General features: G+C 33.6%; 1 protein-coding gene across 1 annotated transcript; it reads left to right on the top strand.

The window, feature by feature from the left end:
• Nucleotides 1-10,239: 10,239 nt before the first annotated feature.
• Nucleotides 10,240-14,792, top strand: LOC139967315 (ileal sodium/bile acid cotransporter-like). Its single transcript, XM_071970978.1, has 2 exons — nucleotides 10,240-10,401; nucleotides 12,796-14,792. The coding sequence occupies exon 2, from the start codon at nucleotides 12,844-12,846 to the stop codon at nucleotides 14,395-14,397; it is 1,554 nt and encodes a 517-aa protein (XP_071827079.1). The 5' UTR covers nucleotides 10,240-10,401; nucleotides 12,796-12,843; the 3' UTR covers nucleotides 14,398-14,792.
• Nucleotides 14,793-17,045: the final 2,253 nt, after the last annotated feature.

The raw sequence follows: 17,045 nt of genomic DNA, 5'->3' as shown, positions 1-17,045 counted from the left end.
AATGGGAAAAATTGGGTCTATGAAGCTGTTGTTAAGTTCCATGGTACTTCGTCTTGTCTGTACGTGTCCCTCTCTATCGAGTTCTATGAATGTTTAAAGATGGATGAATGCATCTATTAACCTGTTCATCCATCAACCAACTAGTACCAAACACATCTCGATAAGCATCAAATCGTAACAGCTTCTGTCAATTTCAAGTTTACAGCTCTTCTGATTTACAGGTTTACTTAATATATACTATATGGTGCATTGATATTTCTCTCTTTGACCTGTGCTCCACAAACGGCGTTTACTTATTGAAACAAGAATTAAAGTGGTATATAATGTCAAATGGTATAAAGAGGAAAATTATTTATTAGATGGTCCCGAGTCTTTACTATGTGATAGTTTATAAAGTTGTGACTCAGGGTCGCATATATAACGGTTACTATAACGCAATAATATTGTGAATGTTTTCAATGTTATCCTCAGAGTAAATTCTTGCAAATTTATATAATAAGAGTGAACACACAGACTGAAAGGTTAAGACCTAACATTGACAAGATTTCAATCTTGTGCATCTTTTAAAGATTGATTGTCCTGAGTACTACACTCTTTGGGAATAAAGATGATGATCATCATCATCATGATGATGATGATGATCATCATGATCATCATCATGATCATCATGATCATGATCATCATCATTATCATGATCATCATCATCATCATCATCATCATCATCATCATCATCATCATCATCATCATCATCATCATCATCATCATCATCATCATCATCATCATCATCATCATCATCATCATCATCATCATCATCATCATCATCATCATCATCATCCTCCTCCTCCTCCTCCTCCTCCTCCTCCTCCTCCTCATCATCATCATCATCATCATCATCATCATCATCATCATCATCATCATCATCATCATCATCATCATCATCATCATCATCATCATCATCATCATCATCATCATCATCATCATCATCATCATCATCATCATCATCATTATTATTATTATTATTATTATTATTATTATTATTATTATTATTATTATTATTATTCTATTATTATTATTATTCTATTATTATTCTATTATTATTATTATTATTATAATAATTATTTTTTACTGTTGTTGTGTGATTTCAAGATTTCCATATCTGTTAAACACCAATGTGTCATGAATGTCTCTTTTGTGACGTAATTAATGACTTACAAACCATAAGTTATCGCTCTGATTTCAATACCGTCTGTTATTGCGAAATGAAGAATGTACTTAAAGTTGAAAGGTTAACGTTGAATAACTCCACGTACCTGCTATAATGTGATTAACCGAAATCATTTTGCCGAATTCCATTTTAGGTTGACTGGAAAACTGTCAGCCTACACTCATCCGGAGCGTGATTGACGGAGAGGTACATACATTGTAGGATACGTTATCTATTTAGTTAATATAACTCTCCCTGTTTTATCATATCAACTTTTCCATTATATCACTTGTATAAAATTGTTGAAAAATTCAAGCCTGGGGGCTGAATAACTGGGGGCTGAATAAGTGATACACACATCGCATATGTGATCAGTTGAGAGACGTTTAAACTTCTTGTTTTTTTTTTAACAGTAGTTTACCCTCACCTTTACCATGATTCATACTTCCATCTATATCCTCGAAAAGTTCCACATTTTCCACGAAATTGTAAATATTTACCTTAAACTTTAAATTAACTATTCATTCTCATAAGTGTCAAATTCTCTTGAACTTCAGGATGAAAGTGTTACTAAGTAAGGGTAAAGTATGCAACTTTGGGTAGCAAACGGTCGACATCCATAACATATTGCACGATTTCGGTGTTTGCTGCAAAAGTTTGACTTAATATGTTGAAAATATGACTTTTTATCGAACTTTTCAGAAAAACGGTCGAAAACTTATTATATTTACAGATTATGAGGCAGCCTGTATGAAATACTCTGACACTCTCTTTGACCCTGCTGGAGGATCAAACACTGACGTGGATCGCATCTCTATAGTTACAAAAGCTTCGAGGGGTGGTGGTGGTGGGCGGGGGTTGGGGGGAGGGGTTGAAATATACTCCTGTATTTGCATTTATTTCAGAACAATATATATTTCTAACACTAATGTCACTTGACTCAGGCACGTCTTATAGGCTGCACGATGTGTATGACGTTTAAACAAGCTGTTCGAAGATTATTATTCCATACAGGTGTTTAAAATATTAATAATTACTGGTTAGATCACTGAACACAAAACTATTGCAACTATCGTATATATTGTTTTGCGTAGTGTACATCCACTAATAATTATTGGTCTGAAAAAGCCTTACTTTTGCCCCCCCCCCTCCCCGTTGGGGTCACTACCCCCTCTGTCCCAATTATCAATGCCCCTGCCATATAGAACCCCCATTGGTTTGGGGAGGGGAGGGGAGGGGAGGGGGAGGGGAGGGGAGGGGAGGGGAGGGGAGGGGGAGGGGCGGAGGGGGTAGAGTATTAGTGTACGTTTAGGATATGATTGTATAGAGACTGTCGGAATAATTGACTGAAAATACTTTGCAAAGCATATTCTCGTATAATTGGCACGATCTGTGAAAGCTGATAAAACATTGCCAACTTTACTTCACTGCCCTCGTAAAGTTTACGAAACAGTGTCAGAGAACTAGTACGGTATTGGCTTAAACCCAACAACGACTAAACTTGAAAAAAAGATTCACAAAGAATGCAGTTATGGATATCGCTGAAGTGAATTATAGTCATTTTAGCCCGACGTTTTTTGGGAATATATATATACAATTCGTACCCCCGTACTACAATGGCTTTAGTACGAAACTCGGAGGCTTTTAATAAATCTTTTAATATCCATTCAATTTGTTATGATTTTAAAAATTTATATCTAAACTTTTAGCTCTACATCTGTGATACAGGTCAAGATAAATTTATGAGACCTTTTAGTAAGTTGATTCGTGAAATAAAACCAAAAGAAGAAAGTTATCAAATTTATGTGAAGGCCTTGCTTGATTGATAAGGATACTCTCGCATACTTTGAAATGTTATTTTGAGTTCTGCGAAAATGGACAGAAATAAGTAAAGGTTCGCGTAGCCTAATCTTGAAAATGACACAATCGTATTAAATCATATGAATGAAATAACAAAGGAGAAAAGTACGAGAGGTAAAAATAGAAAACAATACAATTAATTCAGTGACCTAAAAGATTATTCGTTCCTTATATTTATACCTTCATGAATGAAAGTGACTGAGGTCGCATGGACGATATTTGAATGACAAATACAATACTGGATTTTCTATTAAGAATGTACTATAGAGATGTCTAGAATATACATTTAGAGATGTCTAGAAAATACATTTAGAGATGTCTAGAAAATACATTTAGAGATGTCTAGAAAATACATTTAGAGATGTCTAGAAAATACATTTAGAGATGTCTAGAATATACATTTAGAGATGTCTAGAATATACATTTAGAGATGTCTAGAATATACATTTAGAGATGTCTAGAATATACATTTAGAGATGTCTAGAAAATACATTTAGAGATGTCTAGAATATACATTTAGAGATGTCTAGAAAATACATTTAGAGATGTCTAGAATATACATTTAGATATGTCTAGAATATACATTTAGAGATGTCTAGAATATACATTTAGAGATGTCTAGAAAATACATTTAGAGATGTCTAGAATATACATTTAGAGATGTCTAGAAAATACATTTAGATATGTCTAGAATATACATTTAGAGATGTCTAGAATATACATTTAGAGATGTCTAGAATATACATTTAGAGATGTCTAGAATATACATTTAGAGATGTCTAGAATATACATTTAGAGATGTCTAGAATATACATTTAGAGATGTCTAGAAAATACATTTAGAGATGTCTAGAATATACATTTAGAGATGTCTAGAAAATACATTTAGATATGTCTAGAATATACATTTAGAGATGTCTAGAATATACATTTAGAGATGTCTAGAATATACATTTAGAGATGTCTAGAATATACATTTAGATATGTCTAGAATATACATTTAGAGATGTCTAGAATATACATTTAGAGATGTCTAGAATATACATTTAGAGATGTCTAGAATATACATTTAAAGATGTCTAGAATATTCATTTAGAGATGTCTAGAATATACATTTAGAGATGTCTAGAATATACATTTAGAGATGTCTAGAATATACATTTAGAGATGTCTAGAATATACATTTAGAGATGTCTAGAATATACATTTAGAGATATCTAGAATATACATTTAGAGATGTCAAGAAAATACATTTAGAGATGTCTAGAATATACATTTAGAGATGTCTAGAATATACATTTAGAGATGTCTAGAATATACATTTAGAGATGTCTAGAATATACATTTAGAGATGTCTAGAATATACATTTAGGGATGTCTAGAAAATACATTTAAAGATGTCTAGAATACATGTAATGATGTTGCCAGGACCCAACTACTTCCTCACCGCTCTCACCCCCATCCCCATCCCCAGCCCCCCCCCCCCGCCTCCACCAACAGAAATATACATTGCAGTTGGAGTTCTGCCATATTTCTTGCATAGTTACACTAATAATGTCCGTTTGTGTTTTGTTTATCGTGTATTTATATGGTGGCATGGGCTGGTGTTTATTCGAATATACTCAATCGCTAAGGTATATGAGTGACTCGTTATATCCATTTTTTTTAAGCCTTTTAAATTAAATTGTTTCTTCCAGATTATCCCATGTCCACCTCCCACCCCCTCACCAGAACAACATTCCCCTCCCACCCCCTCACCAGAACAACATTACTCCTCCCACCCTAGCCCGAACAACATGCCCACGCACCTGTTATATCATCTGTATATATATGTACTTCATGTCGATGGTCAAAGTAAAACGTATCATCAAATACTGAGTTGTTGCTTTTAATTTAATTTAAACAGCGTTTAATTCCTATAGTTATGACGTGGTTCACACATTTTAGGAATTAATAATTCTGTAATTCTAAACAGACGCGTCTTGGGTTTAAATATAACTAATAATTCTAGTTTAACGTTTTCTTTTATCTCAGTTTCTTCTAAAAGTAGAGTCGGTCCACTTTAATCCGTGGTTGGAATTGATCGTCTATTTCTGAGTGAATTATGGCATATTTACCTTAAAAGTGAAAAAGTTACCTTAAATCGTGCAAGAATGCGTTCTGGAAGTGACCGTTCTCATAACAATAAGCAATCTGTAAACAAGAGATATCGTTGAAGGTCTGGGTTAAGAAACGGGTCAACCCTATGTTCGTGTTTATGTAAGCGGTGGCACCAATATCTTGACATTTTTACGTTCACTTGCAGACAGCTATCGAAAGGAAAATTTGTCCTCACGTTGAGCAAAAGACCAAATTTATCCATTTGCTATTTTGACAACTGAAAGAAAATTTCGTAATTATCGCATCAATAACGATAATTTTGTTGTTGAATATATATACAGCTTTTTGAGTGGTACAATGAACCATAGTATTCACAATACAGTGTTACGCTGAAACAGTTATAATTTCACTTGGCGGGATATATATATATATATATATATATATATATATATATATATATATATATATATATATATATATATATATATACATATATACATATATATACATATCTATCTCTATCATGAGATTGTAGTAAGTTGGAAAATCCAGAACAGTGAAAAAACCTCCAGCCTCCACCGGGATTCGAACCCGGGCCTCCCGCTTTGTACGCGGACACCCTAACCACTAGGCTATGGACGTTGATTGTCCAGATGTTCGAAACCGGTAAAGAAGGTCGTTATTTCCACTAAAGGCAATTGCCACGTGTATCGAACAATGCTAGTTCATGTTTTGATGACATAGTTTGCCTTACTCTAGAGAAAAAAACATGATGCTAGACGATGATTAGCTAAACTAATGGAATCGGTAACGTTTCTTTGTGTCACATGCAAAGAATGACATCATCTCTTTAGTCCAGGTCTGATTGTCAATGTCAATTGTTGTCAAAAAACCAGAGATCCCACAAGTTAAAATCCCGCGACATGCACTTTTCCAAGACAACTTTGTAATGTATTGCGAAGAACACCTTATTTCAGGGAATAAAATCGATTTTGTTTGGGTCAAGTTTTTCTGAGGAGCTGACCTTTTTGAATGTATAATAGACATTGTATATATTTATCAGTCAGTTTGATTGATGAACTCTTCTGATATTTATGAATATTTACTCAAAAAACTAAAAGGTCGCAAAAAGTGTCACCTGCACGGATGGAAGTCTTTCTAGAGGACCGTAACATATTAGTGGTCCGTAGCATATCAACATAATTTCTCTGTGACTATAAAGTCATCTTTCAAGGTGAAATAAAGTATGATCACTTTTATAATGTATTTATACGGTAAAGTAAAACGAAGACACGGACTGACACTACATAATAAAAATTCAATCGACTGGCATAGTGAACGATTACGCAACATACTAACAAACAGCCGCAAGAAGTAACGGCGCCATTTTGTATGACGTCATTCTCACGTTCTGCTATATCTAACAGTATTTACAAGCTGAAATTCCTCGAAGTCAAGTTTGAAGCATTTCTACGAAGACATTCAACGTTATTTAAATGTATTTGATAAGTCATATTTGGAAATAAGTATTCTCAAAACAATTAACTTGTATACATGTGAAATAAACATTTGAATATTCTAGGAATATATTTCTAATCTCCTTTTCCTTTTAAATTAGAAGAGTCATCACGAGCTCATCTAAAGTTTGGTCACGCCTGGCTGAGGACCAGCAATTCAAAACTCTAGTCGAATTGGCTTCTTGGATCGCTCCACTGCGGCGTCATGGTTGTAACTAGTCCGGACTCGAATACATTTTATGAGTTATGAATATGATATGGCTCCATGCACTTCTAACTTAAATGCAATGGACTATTTGTTATTTGTCATATAAGCAAGAAAATCGTTATTCGGGTTGCGTTTAAATCTTATATCAATTAAGGACTTTTATTTATGTCTCATGATTTTTATTCTCTATTTAATCGATTGTCCCTTGCGCTATTTTTTTTATACTATTGTAATTTATTTTCTGTTTCTTTTTCACTGTCGTTATTTTATACTCGTTTGTATTTTGTATTATTTTTTAATATTTTCAGTATTATTAGTATTATTGTTTTTGTTGTTGTTATTGTTATTACTAGTATTATTGTTATTGTTATTGTTGTTATTATTATTTTTTATCATTATTTTTATTTTTATTATTATTTTTATTATTATTTTTATTTTTATTATTATTATTATTTGAAGGACCCGGGGGAGGTAAGCGTTGCGCTAACCGAGTTTACCATTTATTGTTGAAATAATATAAATATGCCTTGGACTGGAAAGAAGTTTGTGTGATTAAATTCGCTAGTGTTCGTGTGTGTTGATTTGCCAGCAACACTGTAAGCACACACGGACTTGATTTGATATCTTCCAAAGGTCGATATTACAAACGACAGCTTACAGGACAGTATCGCACACTCCTGGGCCAATCATTTGCCTCTATAAGCAGCATCGTTTTATTACTTTCATTCGATAAATTGATAAGATTACTGTAACTTAATGAGTTTGCCGACCTCTCATTGCAACTGCAAATTGGAAGTCACTGGTCGATCATTTCAGGAATATAGCTAAAACAGAGTATCAAGGTAAATATAGCCTATATTCTTTATTGATTTAATAAAAATGTTTAATAACATAATTTTTTCTCCAAATTTTCACTTATATGACATTTTAGGCACTTTAATTTGCATCATTTAAAGATAACTTTGAACCTGCAATTCATGTTTGAATCCATGTTATCCCCAGGGGCGGTCAAGGCGGTGTAGAAGGGTGGGGGAAGGGTTGTACCCCCTGTAACAGCAGTTGATGTCCAAAATTGTAATTTGTTCTTGGCGAGAACCGCAGACCCCCCCCCCCCCTTTACATCGGAGTCGCCTCCAAGGGACCCAGGGCAAAAGAAAAGATTTGAGAAAAAAAAACCTCATTCATATTATCCTAGATCCGCCCGAGATTTTAATATCCATACCGTACTGATCCAGTTACACTTGTTAAGTATATAGTCGGCACTCAACTTCCCATGCATATCAACTGAATTGATCAACTTTGAGCTACCTTATTAACTCCACCCTTGAATAACATGCCCTTCAACGCAGTTAGCTAAATCGGTTATTTTCACGGTTATTTTACCAGGAGAGTTTATGGTCTTGTGGTCGTTGAAGCCGAATCACGTGCAGAGTGGTCTGGGATTTCCCCTACCAAAAAAAAACTTTCAGAAGTCAATGGTACATATCTGAGGCATATTAAGACTTTAAAGTTAGGTTCCATTTTCCATTTTGGGGGGATAATCGCTGATACGTATCTGGTTTGAATTTAAAACAATGAGGTATATACTTCATGATAGCATGATTGTAACATGAAGCACAAGCAAAGTCGAATGTTTTCACCGTGTGAGGGCGTGTTAACTGGCTGCAAACATCAAAACTGTTTTCTTTTCTTTTTATCTTCTTTTTGTTCTGTCATTAAATTTCTAAATATAAGTGAAAAACGTTGATGTTCAACTTATGTTCAAATTTAAAAGATCATACGACACTTGTTCATACAGATTAAACTTGTGAGAAAGGTCTTTGACATTTTACTTTGCTAATAAAAGTGACTTGATGACGTAAAACGTGTTGGTAATTTTAAGCAATTAAAAATTTGTCCGATGGGTGCGATTTTTATGGTTGGTTAAGAAGTATGTTTGTTACCAAATAATGCAATAATTTATCGACGGTCAACGCCGCTATTACGAGCGATAGATATTTTATTGTTATATGGTATGTACTCCAGAAAATATGATGTCTGCTTAACAAACGTTAGAAAAAGGTTGCATGTCCTTTCTTCATTTCTTTTCTTTTGTCACTATACCTTTCTTTTCTTTTCATTTGATTTCTTTTGTTTTGTTTATTTTATTTTGTTTATTTTGTTTTGTTTTTTTGTTTTTTTTCTTCTCTTCTCTTCTCTTTGGTTTTGTTTTGTTATATTTTGTTTTGTTTTGATTTGTTGTATTTTTTTGTTTTGTTTACTTTACTTTACTTCTCTTTTTGTTTTGTTTTTTTTGTTTTGTTTTGTTTTGTTTTGTTTTGTTTTGTTTTGTTTTGTTTTCTTTTGTTTTGTTTTGTTTTGTTTTGTTTTGTTTTGTTTTGTTTTGTTTTCTTTTCTTTTGTTTTCTTTTCTTTTGTTTTCTTTTCTTTTCTTTTCTTTTCTTTTCTTTTCTTTTCTTTTCTTTTCTTTTCTTTTCTTTTCTTTTCTTTTCTTTTCTTTTCTTTTCTTTTCTTTTCTTTTCTTTTCTTTTCTTTTCTTTTCTTTTCTTTTCTTTTCTTTTCTTTTCTTTTCTTTTCTTTTCTTTTCTTTTCTTTTCTTTTCTTTTCTTTTCTTTTCTTTTCTTTTCTTTTCTTTTCTTTTCTTTTCTTTTCTTTTCTTTTCTTTTCTTTTCTTTTCTTTTCTTTTCTTTTCTTTTCTTTTCTTTTCTTTTCTTTTCTTTTCTTTTCTTTTCTTTTCTTTTCTTTTCTTTTCTTTTCTTTTCTTTTCTTTTCTTTTCTTTTCTTTTCTTTTCTTTTCTTTTCTTTTCTTTTCCATCATGGGTGAACTTTGTTCTTTGTTAAGTACTGACGCCTTTCAAGTTTTTCAAGAGCACTACTTACAGTGCCGAACGTTTGACTACTTATGGCACTGTCTTTGTTGATACCCTTCCATATAATAAGCATTAAAAAAGACAAAAGATATCAATCATCAGTGATAAACCCGTACGTAACATTTAAACTGAAGTTCTTGGATAAAATGCAAACAGATTTTCTTTTGAACAGTTAATTGATGTTCTTAATTTCGACTATTTTAAGTTTTTGGTTTCTATAGTTTCGATAAATCATGATAGGGTACAATGAGTGGGTAAGTTATGCATAACATGCCTATGTGTCGTAGCTCGGTGTATAATTAAGTACTCCGCCTATCCAGTTCAACTTTAAACCTTGATACCGCATTATCCTATTGAGGCAAATAGTCTATGAGGTAGATTATATACTTGTTTTTATGACATCGTGTTAACAAGTGGGTAAATAAAACTGGATTGGTTAAAAAAAACGGAACAGAAGATAACTATCACAAAAAAAGTATGAATAGTCATAGCTCAGTAAGAAACGAGTCGCTTTGAGCAAGAGTGACAATTTCATAACTACCGTTGACATCTCAAGAGTGATACTTACAAAGGATTTTGAGTAAAACGTTGATATTTATGTTGTTTCATATTTGATCAGTAATTCAGTGGTTCGTTTGTTACAGGTAAGTTTATCCTTTCATGATGACTTGAAAATGGTGTGCTTTTAGCGGTTTGTTATTAATGTCATTTAAATAGAAGATATACAAGTAAGAATATGCTATTAAAACACTAACATGGTAATGCGATTCTTCTTTTCAACTGTCTGTGCTCAGATATTTGCATTTCAGCGGCGATATTGCTATAGTAATTTTGCTGAAAAAATGCATGTCATATCTGCATTCATGAAACGGTTACAAAAGAGCTTGCTTATAATTTTGACAATACCTTCCAAACCCTATATTAGTCAGAATTAACAATTAGTTAGAAAAAGCCAAACTCATTGGTTCTTCTTCTGCCCTGTTTTATTTATTTTTATTACCATTTCTCTGTATATTCTTTCCATATATAAAGCTTTACTGACTCGGTTATTTTGGGCTTACTGCTGTACTTATTTATTTACGCCACAGCATGCCGTAAACTGGTTGAATCACAGTGGATTTACTATGAGTTGAAGAATAACTAAGGATTCTCTTGTGAATTATTTAACGCAAGTTTGCTACTTGGGTGAGATTGACATACTAAGGTATTAGCGAACAACATCCATGAAAATTAAAATACGTTTTTCTAGAAACCGAAGGTTAATGGTTAAGCTTCCAACAAGTATATAAGAAATATACAAACAATGGAAAGATGTATAAAGAGAGAGATATTATCTTTGTTATTAATCCCTTAATAAATGATCTGCTAAAATAATGTCCTATTTAGTAAAAAAAAAGAAGACACATGGGTAAAATATGAGGCCTGTTGATTCCATTCAATCCATAATGTCGATACTATTAATAATTTCCCTTTTCTTTCTCTGTTCTTTTGTTTTTTATTGTTTGTTATTCTCCTGGTTCTAATTTGTGATAATATTATATAAATTTTGTCATAGCATAACAAAGGTTTGGGGATACTAAGCACCATGTTATCCAAAATACATGTAAAAGTTATGTTTTTATGTGTTCAATATAAAAAATCCCAAAAGTATTTAGTACCTGAATATCAAATTGCTAACTTAATGACAACAAAACAACTTTGTAAAAGTAGGTAGTGCAGTTCGAGAAATAACTTATAGGTATAAATTTGACAGGTTTTGTTCAAAGAATTTTGAATTAACTTCTTTCAAATAAGAAGCAAAAACAACACAAACGATCAAATATTGCCGAAATCGCATGAATGTCTACCGTTCTGTAAATTTCTTCAAAATGCCAGCGAAGTTGATAGTATTGATCAGTTAAAAAAAATTGATATTTTTCAGATTAACGGGTTTGCTTCATCTTTTAGCTCGTCATCAACAAACTTTAAAATTTGCGTGTTTGCTCTCAATATGTTTTGGTACGTCCTCCTCTGTAGATTCACCAGGCTTCAGTTTTCAATGTTTGTAAATCACTTTTACCAAAGAGTATAGGTAAATAAAAGAAGCCAAAATAATTACACAAATGCAGTTGATTTTCTATGCGGTTTTTAAAAGTATATTTGATTTGCTACCGCAACTTTTTAGGTCAAATGACTTTGGTATATCTGGGATATACTGTGTACTCGATACTAAGATTCTATCGTTAGCTTATTAAGAAATAATATTAATATAATAATTAAGAAACTATCTAAACAAATTAAACATTTCCGATTTTTTTGTAGTTGCATTTTGATCTAGTTCTACTCTAAAAACAAGTGTCATGCGATAATATTATGAAATTGAGAGCATTCAGTAGGTCCTATTACTACTCACTACTAAAGGTTAGTTTGGTGTAAGAATTTAACTTCACCAATTTCGTCTATGGTGCCCATAGACGAAAAGCCGCTGCAACATTGACCAACCAAACGCATAAACAGAAATGCAAATTAGCTAGTTACTTTCTCACATTGATGTCACAAATTAGTAATAGCAAAGTCGCTAGTGTCACTGATTGGATTATTTACCATTTTTTTTTTTGAGAACGTTTTGTTTCCCTCTTTGAAACTTTGTTGCGATACACTTTTAGTCGGTGTTATTTTTCAAGATTGTTAATAAATATATATTCTAAATGATGCTTTATGACTGAGCGAGACTGTGAATTTATGGTGTATTGTATGTACTATTATTATGTTGAAAGTTCCAAATGAACCGGTTTGATACATTAGAAGAAAGTGTGTTCCTGTTATGATGGGCGTTGGAATTTTACCGAAGTACCGAAATACTTCCGATAAAACGAATTCTCATAGTCGTTATATAATTATGTTTCATATTATACTATAATATGAATTTTGTTATCATAATCTATTTCTCAATATTTTATTTGCACTGCACTACTCATTTGATAAATAAATGGAATTGTATGACGCATATGTACGTATACTGGTTCACGAATATATTTCGATCCTTTTCTCACCTTCAGGGGCAGTCCCTAACATTAGCACACAACAGTCCATACGCTTACAACAGTATGGCTTTCTATGCATCAAGAACGACCACGTTTGCCCTGTTGTCGTTCATTCTAATATCTGCGGTCCTATACACTAGCAATGGCCAGGAGGAGAATGCACCTACTGGGTGGGAGGACTATTTCAAATTACAGAGCAGTTCTCCAAATGCGACAACAACTTTATTCATAGATGAGAGAGTGTGGTTGAATATTACCATCGATTCCATCACCCTTCCCGGAACATTTACAATAACTCCACGCTGGGTAACTGGCGATTTTGTTATCGCAGCAGCGCCCTTGGAAGGAGTGGAAGGTGAAGCGAGCAGTTATGATGAAGTCTTGTCAATATTGATAACTGGCCAGAAGATAACTATCGGCAATCTTGAACTGATCGCGGAGAACCAAGCAGGGGAATCCAACGTTATATGGACTGAAACAGTGAATGTCAACCGCGTGGAAGCAGCCGCGGCTCGTTATGTGCGATACTTGGTACTGGTCGCCCTGATAGTAGCGATCTTCCTGATCGGGATAACCACCGATATTAAAGTCATATACAGCCTTATCCGTAGACCGTACGGTGTGATTATCGGTATGTTTTGTCAGTTCATTATCATGCCATTTACCGCGTGGTCATTGGCCAAAATATTTGGTGTCGATGGTCCAGCTTCTCTTGGTCTTGTCTTGGACGGTTCCTGTCCCGGTGGTTCCATCAGTAATGTCCTGAGCGTCCTACTTGACGTGGACTACGTCCTCAGCATAACAATGACCTTCTTCTCGACCCTCTTTGCTCTTGCAATGATGCCTCTCAATCTGTTCATCTACGGAAGATCGTTCGTTGCAGCTGGCGAAACCATCAGAACACCGTTCTTGGAAATCTTCATACAACTCGTGTCTCTCGTGGTACCGCTCAGCATCGGTATCTTTCTGGGTTGGTGGAAAGCTAAACTCAAAGACATTGCTGATAAGTACGTCAAGCCTGTCTCTGGCGTCATCATGCTCATCCTAATATGTACGGATTTACCATTTAATTTGTTCATCTTTGATTCACCGTGGGAATATTTCGTGATTGCAATCATATTTCCTCTGGTCGGTGGTGGAGCTGGTTTCTTCATATCCAAGGTCCTCCGGCAGACGACTCAACGCTCTGCTACGGTAGCCCTGGAGACCGGAGTACAGAACGCTGTTCTAGCTATAACAGTGCTGTACTTCTTTTACGAAAAACCTGTCTCGGATTTGGCGACGCGTCTCCCTTACTTGATTCTCGTATTCACCTCTCTCGAAGGGGTTGCTTTAACCATCATTTATATCCTACTCAAGAAGTTCTACTGGGGCAAATGTCCTTACGATGACGAAAAAGAGGAAGAAAAATCAGATGACAAGAAGGAGGACGAGGAGAAGAAGCAGAAGGAATATGAGGTCAAAGAAATCAAGGTGAAGGAACGTAACGGAGAAATTAAGACCATCTCAGGCAAAGTGAAGGCTCCATCTGTTGTGAAGTATGACGTAGCATGTGAAGCAAACTTTGGTGATGAAACATTAGCCGAAGTAAATCCTGCTTTTGAACCGTCTGAGTAAAAAACGTTCAAGTTAAAAAAAATAATTGACCAGAAATGTTAACTTGTAAACGTTTAAAGGATTCGGGTGGAGTAAAAATATAAATATATTCACACAAGTATGCTGACAATTGTCACTTAAAACAGAATGATTTTTTTGTCCATTTTAACTCGACTCGTTGTGGCAACTAAGTGACGATTTATTCATCTTTCCCCATGGTTTTGGCAATTTTCCGAGAAATACTTGTTTTAAAATAAAGTAGTTTTACATTGTTCTTTCTTCTTTAAAACAACATCGATGAACGATGCTTAAGAATCTTTTCGTATAATATGAAAGTATTCTATTACTTAATCGTGAATTGTCAAATTGATAAACATCAACATATATGATAAGTACAACATTTATGCAATATATTACAAGTTGTCAAATTGATGACTCTCATATACTTTTTAAACATTTTCTGTCCTAAGCAAATAGTTTAATTTTCAATTTTTGTCTTCAGCTGGCAGATTCATTACTCTTTGCTGCAGGAGAAAATATGGATGTGATGAAAATTGATATTAAAATTTCAAAAACCCGAAAATATTTAATTTTTCAATGAAAATGATTACTTTTTCATATTTTTGTTGAACGTTACACATACATTTTTCTTCACATTCTTTAAGTTTATATACAAGACGAACAGACGATGAATGAGTATGAGTAGTTTAATTATATTGATCCTAAGGGGTAATATATATATATAACAACAATGTAACAGTTGATATACCATAGCTTTTATACAGAGCCGCAGTTACATTGTCGAGAGCACATATGACTTATTTCTGCGCACGTGATTACCTTCCTGGCGTTCATCCAGAATTCAGAGAGATTGTGGCAGTGTCAGTATAGACAGTAGAAGTATAGTTGAAAATTTTAGGATATTTGGTGATATCGCCCTTAATAGAAATACACTATCCGATAAGGCTTACATAACTGAACAAAAATGTGCTTTCAATTTAAACCAAGAGAAGTAGATCGAAGCCACAAACTTCTGTTTCTCGAAGTCGCCACCATAGGCATAAAAAAACAGACAACTTGATCAATTCCCCACCCAAGTCTCCTTACTATGAACGTGTGATTATGACTGAATTACGTCGAGTGAGATATCACACTTACAATTGGGAATATATACTAGACAAAGGTTAGTGAACCACCTATACTATACTGTGTTCTGTGTATCTGGTCAGGAAAGAACAAGTACAACTCATGCAGACATGGTTTCAGGCCGAGAAGTGAAAATTTTCCGGTAACAACGATAATGTCAAATAAAGGAAAGAAAGTCCTTTTTTTTAAAGTAACTGAACTCGGTGATTTTATTTTCAAACAACAGTGGAAACTGATAAAAAATTATGTCATTTTAAGTATCTTCGTTTGTAAATCGAGCCTCTGTGAAGTTTAATATCAAACAGCTCATTATGAGCTGATTCTAGCCTCTCCATCGACTGTTGGTTGAGCAGTCGGTTAATTTTCATGTTATTTATATCTTAAGTTAAAATCAAGTGAAGTTTTCTGTCAAACAAGTTATTAGAGGTCATGTGATGTGCTATGATGTGATGTCGTATGTGGCGTGTCGTAATGTGACACGTGTCGTGACGTGACGTCTGGTCACGTGACTTTGTGCTGCGTTAACGCATTCATTTGTGATTGTTTGGGGGGTTGACGTGTCTCATCGGCACAGTGGACCAATAATGATAGAGAACGTATCAACGGAGCAATGGTGAGATTGTATAAACTACCTTGCATAAGTGTTCTATGCATGAACGTCTGATCCTTGTGCTAACCTATACAATTTCTATGTTAGGCTGTTTATAGTATCCCTATGTTGCTGTTCCATTGAACATGAAGTAAGTATAAGTATGCCAACTGCTTTCATGACAAATAGATGGTGTTCAGTAATGTTGTTATGAACATAAGATTAGGTAGAACATAATACGTACAAAGGATACAGATGTGTAAAATACGTTTAATTTGGTGTTCATTCTCTTAATGTAAACGAAGGAGGCATACCCTGGTAAAAGCATTAACATATTTAGATGTACACCATACTTATACATCCCAGTCTACAGTTATTATATTATATATATATATATATATATATATATATATATATATATATATATATATATATATATATATATATATATATATATATATATATATATATATATATATATATATATTTACATTATATTAGCACATTTTACATGTAATTCCAACTTTGTTTGCATCTATATACAGAACATCTTTGTCTTATCACTTAAGATGTTTTATCACTTTAGATGCTTGGCAACACCTTTTAAAGTTACCGTCGTGAATTTATTCCAATAAATAGAGCCATAAAAATGCTACTGGCTTAATTACACATCGTTACAGTATGCTACTGTGGAGCCTGAACTTTGATCACGATGAAAAAATAGGATTACGAGAGATAAAGAATATAGTTTATATGTACAAACACAGACAAAAGCGTTATAACTCTAACCAATGAGAGACTATTGCGGTATGCTTTATAATATATGCATTATAGCATATATTATGATATTATATACAGTAAATAAGTATGTAAGTCCATTTGTATGTATTTCCAACAAATGAATAAAAAAAAACGCAAATTTATATATGTGTAC

Source organism: Apostichopus japonicus, chromosome 5 (assembly GCF_037975245.1).
Source record: "Apostichopus japonicus isolate 1M-3 chromosome 5, ASM3797524v1, whole genome shotgun sequence".
Taxonomy (NCBI): domain Eukaryota; kingdom Metazoa; phylum Echinodermata; class Holothuroidea; order Aspidochirotida; family Stichopodidae; genus Apostichopus; species Apostichopus japonicus.
The sequence above is the reverse complement of the archived record's forward strand: the minus strand, read 5'-3'. Positions and strand labels throughout refer to the sequence as shown.

What these genes read in the sequence shown, in the direction of transcription:
- LOC139967315 (XM_071970978.1), top strand. Translation starts at nt 12,844, where the DNA reads ATGGCTTTCTATGCATCAAGAACGACCACGTTTGCCCTGTTGTCGTTC.